The sequence below is a fragment of the Colias eurytheme genome, chromosome 9 (assembly GCF_061535395.1).
Source record: "Colias eurytheme isolate Ceu_HAF_F1 chromosome 9, ilColEury1 Martin Lab GWU primary, whole genome shotgun sequence".
In the NCBI taxonomy this organism is placed as follows: Eukaryota; Metazoa; Arthropoda; class Insecta; order Lepidoptera; family Pieridae; genus Colias; species Colias eurytheme.
Window position 1 is genome coordinate 967,416 of NC_142988.1, and position 12,829 is coordinate 980,244.

The window sequence follows — 12,829 nt, forward strand, 5'->3', positions numbered from 1 at the left end:
CAAGCGCTACAATGAAGCACTTACTGGACTTTCGGGTGTGGATTTAATATATATCGCTTAGTTAAATTGAATCTTGTGTGATGGTGATAGAGTTACGATTTCAATGACTGTAAAGGATTAAAATTCCTTGATGTCAAAGTAGTATTTTTTCTACAAAGTATTATTATTTATTTCCTATTTGATAGTGATTAAAAAGTAAACAATGTTCTATCAAATAAAGCAAAATTAAGCACGTTATTAAGGCAATAATTATAATCAAAATTACGAAACTGAAACCTGAATTTTGTGTAACACCCTTATGAACCATATACCTACGAGCAAATAAATATATTTGAATTTGAATTTAATAAAAGCAAAATTTCATTATTCCAAAAAATATCACAGTTTAAAATATCAGAAAATTGATTACAGTCCTTCCGAGCAATAGATACAGCTCCAATAAAATTCCTCAAGTAAAGCAAGGATTTAGTCGCAAAGAAGTCTTGTGAAATGAACATTGTGAACGGGGTTTTATTTGTTCCTGTCCCCGGGTTTACTCTAAGCTGGAATTCAACTCCATAGCAGATAGAGATCTTATCTTAAAGGATTGCTTTGATCGTATTTGTTCTAAATCTTCACTTACATGATATTTGTTTGGAATTGAAGTGCATCGAGACGGTATTGTGAATACACGTTTGTGTTATATCTAGCAGATGTTGGAAAGTGATATGAAAGAACAGATATAGATATTTGGTTTTTATAGTGGTTTGTTTTGTACTATACTAATAAACAATAGGTAATTTTCTATGCGCAAATTCAATAATCTTCATGAGTAATTATAATATCTTTACATGCAATTAATTAAAGATAAACTATCGAAAAAATCTTCTGTGTTTACATCAAAGAATTTTGCTACATAATATAAAGAAATATGTACGACATTCTACACGCGCAAGAAACTCGCGTGACATACTTAAATTTTCCTTATTCTCCGGTTTCATTGGGTCAGTTTGTCAGCGTCAGCATTACTGTCTTTCTCTTATATAATAGTAGCTTTCCAGCCGCGGCTTCGCACGCTTTGTCTAAAAACTAATAAATTATATACTAAAACCTTCCTCTTGAATCACTATATAAAAAAAACCGCATCAAAAATCCGTTGCTTAGTTTTAAAGATTTAAGCATACATAGGGACAGAAAAAGCGACTTTGTTTTAGACTATGTAGTGATAACATAACACTCTACCATAATAGTGGTGGATACTGGTATTTTAATAATGTAACTTATTAGAACAATACAAACAAATTGAGCTAATTCTAACTTTCCTATCCATACCCAAATATTTCGTAAATACATACAAAACTTTACACGAAGAAGATTTCAAGAATTGCATTGAAACGTTTTCACCAAACTCAAAATGCCGATAAGATATTCCCAAAGTCGGCAACACAGCTTCCAGACAAAGAACCGTAAAAATACAGCTCTATTCGCGTTTAAAATTATTTATATTTCTTACTTTTTCGCCGAGCTCCAAAATAAATGTACCAAATAACAGAACAAATATAAAATTTAAGAAACATCCCGTTAGATATTTTTGCACTCAGCGTAAACTGAAAAATAAACAATGCAGTGTTCTCCCGCCTTTTAAGTTTTCCTTACTCACTGTGCTGTACGTCGCTTTTAGGTTTTTAGAGAAGTTTAGTTTTAAAGTAGGTTGTATAATATGTGAACAATAATTACTAATGCTGTATTATGATCTATGATAAACAAGATACCTTTTTAATTAAGATTTACTTACTGATGATTAAATAGAAGTAAAACGTTAAAAATGCATCCAACAAAAACAATAATTTCAGAAAAAGTTAATATAGATAACAAATTTTAAGGATCACTTCAATCGCTCTACCAAATAAGTAATAATGTTTAGTGAAATATTACTCCTCAATATTTTTATAAAATAATCTAACTCATCGTCTCTATCGTTATATTCGACAAAATTAACTTAGTTAGTTAAGTTTTTACAGTAAGTTCTATAAATGCAATCAAAATATTTATATTTATAGAAATATTACTCCTCAATATTTTTATAAAATAAATTCTTTTACGTTATATTCGACAAAATTAACTAAACGTTTAGTTTTTACAGTAACAATAAATGCAAACAAAATATTTATATTTAGAGAAATCGATTTGCACAGTAAGGTTATATAAAATGAGATACAACTCAAGGTTGTAGGTGCAGGATAAACAAACATTCGCGGATACTGTATCCTTGTATGTAGTTACGTTATTGTTGTCTCCATTTTGTTTATACAGCTTTAACTATTTTTATATTGCAAGGAGAAGTTTCAGAAACTGTATTGCATTTGCAACCTTAGCAGATATATTACGTAGGTACATATTGTATGGAAACTATTAATTGTTTAAATGCGTAATTGTATTAATTTATGTATTCTAAGTTTTAGTCAATTTTTAATCAATAACAAATAATTTGAACAAATCTTCCAAATGTGGAAATTCATCAAGCAGGAAATTCCTTTCTTCGTTTAAATTGAGCCTAACTTCTAAAATAGATATTCTATCGATTAATTTACAGAAAAGCAAACAAATCTACCCATTTCTCCATTGAATGCCTAAATTAAGTTTGAAATTTACATAAAACCAAGGCGAAGTTTTAACAAAGTTAATATTTTTCACAAATGAAAATCGCCGTGAAGATTATTTTACTCTGTTCCTAATAACTCGGGCCGCGATGAATATGTTAAAATTGTGATATTTACGATTCAAGAATTTGTATGAAAAATTCATAAAATTCACAATATCCTTCGCTACTTTATTCGTAATTACTCGCTTGAGTTCTTTTAAGTTGTATGGAGAATTAATTTTATTTGCCCACTGAATTTTTTAAAGTATTTCGCGTAAAAAGGTTTTTAGGCGCTTTGGAAAGAAACTGACAAATGACTCTCTAATTACGATTTTTTTTATAAAATAATAATTGGGCCAACATCTAAGATTCATGACATCCATTTCGATTTCTAGGATAGAAAAGGCAAAGCATAATAACATTTGTTAACGAGTTACCCAAAACATCTGATTTTAATAATGACAGTTTATTGTATTTTTTTTAATTCCTCTTCGATAGAGCCATTTATTGTAGAAGAACAATAGGAGCAGAGCGGGAAAGGTATATTCCTTTCGAGAGAAAGCGAAGTTAGGGGAGTCATTTCGTTTTCTTTTCTTTCTTTCTATCTATCTCGTCAGTGTATCTCCCTTCCCTCTATCAGCGATATTTTCATCAGTGTTCATATGATTCGAGCATTATACCTAGCAAATTCCGCAGCATCATAAAGAGATCCCCTCAGAGACATAATCTAGGTAATTGACGTTGCTCCGAGTTCACTGGTTTGTGTATTTCGAGCCACAAAAATATGTTACGTGGATTTATGAGGTAGTCGTGTGTCGTGGGATGGGAACGTGGTTTTATCGTTGTGACGGATTTAAAACCTGTTTTTAAAATTATAAATATTTAAATATAACAAAAGAGCGTGTGTACCGAGCACACGTGTTAGAAATGAAACTTTTTTTGGGAAGATTTAAAGATACAAAAATCGTCGCCTTACTCCATGACGTGACGGTATTGCCATGAAATTGTACTATAAATGCACCTAAAGAAGTTTTACTACAAAAGGAATTATTAACCAGATTTATAACTTCTAGGTAATTCTTTCGTCTTTTTCTTTTACTTGAATGATACTGCCGATCCCTAAATTACGTTTAGCTTATTTGACTTTATCAGCAAGTTCTAAATCTGGCTCTGTAACTTACAGATATTGTAAAACACGCAGAATTAGCACACTTTTTTTATAATTGAAACATAAAATGTTTTATATAATATTATGTTTACTACCAGAAGAATGGAACTTTATCTCTATCATTCAAAATTTAATTTCCCCTCATAAAATGTGCCTCAGAAACGTCTTCCCTAATTATTATTTTTAATAAAGCGATAGAACCAGGGCTTCTTTACTGATAATAACAAGGTCAAAGAGTTAATTAAGTGCCCTGAACGTAACTAATTATAACGATCCCTGGCTATAAGAATTAGTGAAATTTGGAAAAGATCAGCTCATATTATTACCCCATTGTCTTCACCCTTTAAATAATTTAAGGATTTTTCCTTCAAACGTAATCGAGACGGGTTCAGCGATCTTTGGCTTTAATTGGCGATTTTTATAGAACCTTTTTGGCGACCATTTTGTTTTTGTTTTTTTTATTTCGTTCGGAAATTCGCCTTAGGGTATGTATGAGACTGACAAGGAATATTCAGTTGGTCAAATAAAGATTTTTTTTGTTAATTTAAATCCTTTTTCCCTTTTCAAACAATGTTTTTGTAATAAAAAGGCTACATGTACTCAATTATAAATATGAATGTTTGAATTGATTGAAATCGCGTGTTTAACATTGAAAAATAAAATTGTACTGTCCCTGATGGCTGCTATAACATGCCTGAAGCATATTTAATGTAGAATGATTCGTTTTGTTGTGCAAATTAAATAAAATTACTTATATTTCGATAAAACAGACATCAAAACAAAATCTATTAAAACATAATTTTACCGAAAATAAAAGCAAGCTAGAAATGTACAAAAATAAGCTTTAGTTCAGCTCAAGAAGGTCCCAAAAAGGGATCTAAGTACTTTATTATGTAGGAACATTCTAAGAAGCTGAATTGCTCAAGACAACAAGACGTAGGCTCATTACTCAAGTTATAATAAAATAATATTACAACCGTCTGCCTTTTTGCTGTTTTGAGATATCTGAAAATTGGCTTAAAATAATAACAATGTATACGAGAATTTATTTTGAAGTATACGTTAAAAATTTAAACTAATCCAATGCCTTTGTATATGTTAATTCATCACCCTTTTTTTATGCATCTACGTTACGTGTTAAATTTCAAAAGACACCTCAAGTTTCTTCAATTTAACACTACACCAGCGCCGTGGCCTGCCCGACCCCGTCCAATTTATTATGACCGGAGACATTTTTGTCAATATTGACGCGACGGAATAAAAAGGTCAGCCGATTCCGTGTCATTCGATAGGCCCTTTGTCCCTCGTTCCGACCCTGCACGTGTAATTACATTTCAGTGCTGTAGTGAAAATTGAACCGTTCCCGGTATTAGTTGTTGGTTTAAAGATGACATGTGTTGGCGTGTTTTAGTAATTCTCTCTTGTGGAAAATCTTATTCCCTAAGCCTTTGTGGTACTAGCAGTAGATTGATTATTCTGATCTGGATTGTTATGTTTAATTATACTGCAAAACTATTATTCATATTCGCTATTCTATATTGAATAGAATTTAATTAGAAAATGGTTATCTTTGATATTCAAATTTAATTTACGATATTTGTTTTATCAATTTTAGTTCGTTGGTTCATAAATGATTTTCAATCTTTTGAAATAATATCAGAGATAAATTAATAATTTAATACTGTAAATGTAATAAAAATTATCGATAAAATACAACGAACTCCTAAATTGTCTGTCCACACACGACATAATTTTATCTCCAAGGGATGGGTTATTATAATCTATCGACGATAAAAGAGCACGAGAGAGAGAATGAGAAAGACAAGCCATTTCTGGCACGGTTTCCACAATAACACGGTTGGTACGTGAGCTGTGAGCGTGTAGGCGTGATTTGTTACCTGGCCGCACCGCAGGATGAATGGGGCCTTTTTGACCGACGCATTACCAATCAAGGGTTGGACGGGGTTAGGCTCCGATTGGTGATAGATTTATGGCGCGAAACGGGAAATACAAATTGTTGGTGATAAGATAGATGTTTGGACATATCGCCTGTTCAAATATTTTAACTTTTTTATATAAAACTAGCTGTCTGTGCGCTGCTTTGCCCGCTTATTAGGTTATACAACCTAATAAGTTATATACTAAAACCTTTCGCTTGAATCGCTCTATGTATTAAAATAACTCCATCAAAATCTGTTGAATAATTTTAAATATCTAAGCATACACAGTCAGCGGAGAGCGACTTTGTTTTGTACTATGTAGTGACATCAGTTGTGAAGGTTGTGACGATTTTATGAAATGTTCTCTGTAATACAAGCCACTCGATCGACATAATTAAGGTGGGATTATGCCCTTTAATGATTTCTCCCCGGATTGATACTTATTTAGGTCAATGTTTCAATGCTGGCACCGTTTCATTAAGCCACCGTCTTAGTTGATACTTCCAATTATAGATAAATTTGTAATAGATAATTTATAATTGGATCATTATGTTTTATTCGAATTTTTACAAGAATAAAGAATTTTAGGTTGTGTTTTGTGTCCGATTTGAGGTTTGCTTAAACTCGATAAGGATTCAAGAGCATTATTTCCATACTTCATTCTAACATAATATTTAGGCCTTTAAATCGCTTATGTTTAGATACTCTTAATGCTTCGAATTCGTAATAAAAATTTTCACAATACAATGATTTAATTGTTACAAGTCTATATTTTATTATCTACATTGTTACAGGGCGTGTGCCCGCCCTAAACTTCTAACCTAAATAACACGGTCACGTTGTCCCGGGCCAAGACTCACGTAACCATATTTAATGAATTCAATTAATAATTTTATACACCCGAGCTCACGGTCGCTCGACTCCTAATTCGATTCTGTACACGTCGACGATTTAAAACGACTTCGGTTATTCGATTGCGGAGTGATACGTCACAAGCGTTCCGTTCCACGCTTTTCATTCCCCACTTAATTTTATTGAAAGCAATATGTCGAACAAATTACTATAGTAGGTCGCGAATATTTTATGTTACCGATAATTTAGTTATATTTTCTGTGTTTTGAATCATGACCTGATTTGTTATAAGTTTGGAACTAAATTATTTTCGTATCTTGTTAACTGTGATCCAAGAGAAAAAATATCGTTTGTGTAACTAACCCAACTTTTGAACCGTTCGATTTTTAATTATATTTACTTATAGCACGGATTAGCAACAAAATATTTCAATTATATGAATAAAACGAAACCTTATAACGGAACACAATCACCAATAGCTCCCTTTGATCGACGAATGCCGCTTTCACATGAACGATTCGTCAAAAACATGAAATTCGCTGACGAAAGGGAACAATAAATTTATTCCTTTTCACATCTAAGCAGCGAGTGCTATCGATTGAGAATCAAATTACTACCCTTCCTGTAGTTATATTGGTTCATTTTGTTGCTACAATTGTATGAATATTGGGCATCCTAACTTGATTTCCGAACGTAGCGCGCGCTGTCAACTCTCAAGTGATGGCGGTCGAAGTGACGTTTGACATTTAATTTTCCCGGTTTTTTTTCGTAAGGGATGAAGAAATTAATAAATAGGCAAATATAATAATGTATTTTATGCATTTTATACAATCGATACTAATTCAGGATTCTCTTCTTCTGGAAAAATTTAATTACTTATACAATAGCTATATTTTTAACAAACTTACATATTATATTTACCGAGAAAAAATTTGTTATCTCTCCCTCTCTCTCTATCAATGAAATAGAGAAGAATAGTCAAGAGTAATCTACAATCAATTTCATACGTGGTCTATAAATAAATATTGAAATCATTTTATGAAATATAAATGGCCAATCCGACATTAACATGAAATGGATAATTACAAATGAACAGAATTAAAATGAAACTTGTGTTAACAACAGATTCGTGGTTTTGCGGGGAAATTAATTTTCTTCAATATTTATTTTGTAAAGTTTTCTCGGGCTTCACAATTCATAAATTTGTAATTTTATCATAATTAATATACAATTTTGCGCACAGAAAATTAAAATTTTGTCTTAAATGGAGTTACTAAGAAATTAAATAAAAAAAGACACTAATTGTTAAGCTAAGACGGTAAGTCGGGACGGACCACCATACAATTTAAACGCCTAAATAACTGGAAGACTTACTTTATTAAAAGAAAAAGTTCTATTTGAATGAAATGTTTACCTCAAATTAGGGCACACTGTTATAGCATATATTTAAAGTCTTCTATTTACGAACTATCATAATAAGCATATACGCATTTAAAACGTGACGATTCGCCGAAATTATTAGTAACCAACGCTATTTAGTATTCTAACATTGCGACGATTATCGTAGTTCAGTGATGCATTTGTGACTCGAATGTTGGGTTAATTACCAACAACCGACATTCATACCGAACCCACCGCATTTGCATTCGCTACGTGTTTCGTGTCATTAGATAGTGTGATTTTAGCGTGAATGTCGAGCCTTATTTGATATCTGTATGAAATTCGAAATTTAAATTGACTCGAATGTTTTGGCGGGTTGATGTGTTTTTAAAGTTTGGATCATGAATAACTAATGTATTAATACGCAGTGGGTTGCTTTCTCGTGCGTATTTTAGAGATTTTCCCCCAAGCTTCACGTATTGCGATGAAATATAAATATTAAGTATGACGGAAGAAGGGCCCCAAAGGCTCTCTTTTAAAAAGAGTGTCGTCAGCAATTCCGACGTCACCATCATCAGAGCAGACGCTCATACTCGAAGTAGAACGTCCGTTGGTATTTTACTGCCTTTTTAATCTACGTGGAAATTATAGAGAGAGCTCCGAACGCTCCGACGGCCGGCGAGTGAATGTGCTCTGTGCCGTCGGTCGCTCGTATTTAAAGCAAACAATGACTCACAAGAATTAGTTTGAGTGTTGCCACTCGAATTTTTACAATGAATTTTCATCAGTTTTAACAAACATTAATTATTTCGTTAATTTAATTATTTCATTAGTGGTTGATTAATGAATCAACCACTTATTTAAAAAGATCAAAGTAAACTTTAGCTAGTTATAATTATTTAGTAGTTTGAGGGTAGTCGTCGTTGCGCCGACACGGCCATACTGACAGGCGGTGCGCGCTCTGCACCAGCCTCGTTATAAATGTCTCGTTGTAAAAGCAGGTCACTAATGCGCTGGACTGACCAAGTGAAATCTGCTATAGGAATTTGTGTATCAGACTGCACCAGACAGTCTAGTAACAGGAAGACATGGCGGGAGATCGTGCGGAAAGCTGTGTCCGCCTCCACTACCAATGTGGATGTCTCAACGTGACCACGACCACTCTACCAAGAGTGAATCGACAGTGAAGAAGAGAACGATTCTCGGCGTATTTTGTGTCGGTTCTCGGAGAGTCTCGAAGGTTCTCGTAGATTTCTCGGAGGTTCTCGTAGATTTTAAGTCTAACACGGCCATACTGACAATCGTACGTCCTCGTACGCCTTTTCTCGTATTACAACACTACGGTAGTTCATCTCGGGATTTCAAAAACACACTGCCTCGGCCACACTGACCTTTCAGAATACTGAACACTCCACATGACAGACACAGTCCGTTCGCGTATCATGTGATCAACACCTACTCATTTGTGATATAGGCAGATTCTCGAAGGTTCTCGTAGATTTCTCGGAGGTTCTCGTAGATTTATGCTTATCACAAAGAGAGGCGCAGCTCAGATAACACACACAATTCCTTCGATGAACTACACTCCCGTTACAATTATCCACGTAACAAACTTTTACTTTACACAACGCACGAAAAAACACAAACGCCAGTATGCCGTTACAAAACTAATAATAATAATAATAAAGCCTTCTTTATTCCATAACTCAAATTTTTACATTTCAAATGGTGTTAGTATTATTAGTAGGTATTTATTATTATGCTAGTTAGTAAGTGTTAGTTTTATTGTATATTTAGTTGAGGTATGGATCTCGTTTGAGTAAAGGCCTCCTCCATTTTCTTCCAAAGATTTCTGTCTTCTCCCTTATAAATCCAATTTTTCCCCGCGACCCCTATAAAATCATCAGACCACCTTTTGAATGGACGTCCAACATTCCTTTTGCCCCATACTGGTCCCTTCCATCTGGTAGTTAGCAGTGTCCACCTTTTGTCAGTGTAGCGCGAAATGTGACCTGCCCATTGCCACTTAAACTTCAAGGCGTGGGTAAGTGCATCTAAAATTTTTGTTTTTTGGCGTATTGTTGTGTTACTTATTTTGTTTCTAATGTTGATATTTAAGATACTTCTCTCCATTGCCCTTTGTGTTGTATTTATTCTTTGCTTAACTTTATTGGTGTAGGTCCATGTTTGACAACCATACAGTAGACTAGGCAAGATACATGTATCCATTACCGTTCTCTTCATCTTCATACTGTAGTTTCCTTTTAGTATTTCTTTATGTGACCAAAACTTTTTCCATGCAATATTTATTCTTCTTTCTACCTCTTCTTCGTTATTGTTTCTATTGAATGATATTTGTTTTCCTAAATATATGTAATTATTGACGTATTCTATTCTATTGTGCCTCCATTTATGTTGATAGGTATTTTAATGCTATTGGTAATGATTTTTGTCTTACTTCTATTCAACTGTAAGCCTACTTTGCCACTTTCTTTATCAAGCTCCCGGAGCATTTCTTGTAATTGTTTGGCTGTTTCAGAGAATAATATGATGTCGTCTGCAAACCTGAGATGCGTCAAGCGTCGTCCATCAATATTAATACCACATTTTGCCCACTGTAAGTTAGAAAATATACTTTCCAGCACAGCTATGAAAAGTTTAGGCGACAAAGGATCGCCTTGTCTAACTCCCCTTTCTATTCTAATAGGATCGCCTCTTCTTTCTAGTTTTACCTTACTGGTACTGTTGGAGTAGATGCATTTTATAATGTTAATGTATTTGTCTTCCACGTTTGATGTTCTTAGTGCGTTCCATATTGAATTGTGGCTAATGCTGTCGAAGGCTTTACTATAATCGATGCAGGCTATATAAAGAGGCATATTATATTCTTCGTATTTTTGGATTAGTTGTTCCACTGTATGAATATGGTCGATTGTACTAAAACCTGAACAGAAACCCGCCTGTTCCACTGGTTGCGTGAGGTTAATTTTATTAGCAATTCGATTTAATATAATAGAAGAGAAGAGCTTGTATGCACTAGGTAGAAGGCTGATGGGTCTGTAGTTACTCAATTCTAGCGGATTCCCCTTTTTATATATCAAAACTATGTCAGATGAGCACCGTTGTTTCGGTATTGTTTCCGTATCTAGTATCATATTAAATAGTTTTGTTAGGTGTTTCAGTAAGAAAGGAGCTCCTAATTTAAGAGATTCATTCGTCAATCCATCAGGTCCAGGGCTCTTCTCGTTTTTAAGTTTTTTTATTTGTGAGTATACTTCTCCTTCTCTTATTGGTTCAATTGAATATTTGTCTTCGCTATTGTGTCCATAGTATTGTATCTCCTTCCCTTTTTTGCTGTATAATTCTCTGTAAAATTCTGTCGCATGGTCTATCACGTCTTTTCTTGTCTTGGTTTCATTTGTTTCGTATTTTAGTTTTTGTATCCATTTCTTTTGAAGGGTCAATTCTTTGTAAGCTCTTTTAGCGCTTCTATTCGTATTTAGATTCCTTGTTATTATTTCTTCTCTATGTTTATTGTAGTCAAGTTTGATTGATTTATTCGTGGTTTTAAATAGTTGGGTAAGTTCTTTTTTCTGTTGTTTGGTTTTATTTTTAGAAAGTATCAATTCCGAGCGTTTTTTAATTAGATTTATGGTATGGTCACTTAGTATTCTATTCTTTTTCTTTTCAATCTTAGGGTCACTTTGTAGGCTATCTTTTATGTGTTTTTCCAATGAATTGTAATATATTTGAACGTTTTTAGTTAAGTTTGTGTCTTTTAAATTGTCTTTCAGGTTGTTGGTGTATATTTTAATTTCCTTTTCGGTTTTTAGGTTTGTTATAGAGTTTTTGAAGTTTCTCCTACTTTTCGTTCTAGGATACATGGTGAGTGTTGCTCTTAATAACCTATGGTCAGAAGCAAAGCTGATTTGGTTAAGAATTTCGATGTTGCTGATCATATGCGGTTGGTTGGTCATAATAAAATCGATCTCGTTTTTAGCTTTTTGATTAGGTGACATCCATGTCCATTTTCTATTTTGTTTTTTCTTGAAAAATGTGTTCATGATACATAGTTGATGTTCAATGGCATAATCTATTAATTGTTGCCCCCTTTGGTTGCGTTGCCCATAACCATATCTTCCCATGCACAAACTTTCTTCTGACTTAGGATGGCCGATTTTTGCATTGAAGTCTCCCATTACTATAAGATTCTTACCAGCCAGAAGATGTGCTTTCTCCATGTCGTTGTAGAATGTTTGGACTTCTTCCTCTTGGGACGTCTCCGTAGGAGCATATGCCTGGATTATAGAGATGGTGACCTGTTCTAGCTTTAGCTGTAGCAAAGCTACCCTTTCAGAGATTCCAGTGAAATCGTGTATATTTTCTTTAAATTTTTTATTTAGCAGAAATCCAACACCATGAAGGCCTTTCGTTTCACCAATGTAACATAAAATGTAATCATCATACTCTTCTATATTACAACCGAGCCTTCTCACTTCAGACAGTCCTAATATGTCAAATTTTATGTTTTCAAGTGCGTATGTTAGTTGAATATATCTCTCGGTGGATGAAAGGGATCTCACATTAAATGTTCCAATTTTTATGGCGTTTTTATTTTCCATCTTTGTATATGTATTCCAATATTTGTGCTTTGTAATAGAATTGTTTGTTGGAGGGTAGTGGTCTAATTCCCCTCGATGACCAGTCGGCTTGGGGAATGGTTCTTTGTTTGTTTTATTGCGTTTAGTTTTTGTAGTTGTCTCTTTCCGGTGGCTGATGTATGTATGTCATTGTCTCTGATCGCTGGGTTTGTGTATGGAGGAGAGAGAGCTGCTTCTACCTCTCATTAAATCAAACGCATTTGCTCTG

General features: G+C 33.6%; 1 protein-coding gene across 1 annotated transcript; it reads right to left on the reverse strand.

The window, feature by feature from the left end:
* Nucleotides 1–10,350: 10,350 nt before the first annotated feature.
* LOC149905548 (uncharacterized) lies at nucleotides 10,351–12,582 on the reverse strand. The gene has a single exon (XM_090105282.1). It carries the CDS (start codon nucleotides 12,580–12,582, stop codon nucleotides 10,351–10,353), a length of 2,232 nt encoding a protein of 743 aa, XP_089961408.1.
* Nucleotides 12,583–12,829: the final 247 nt, after the last annotated feature.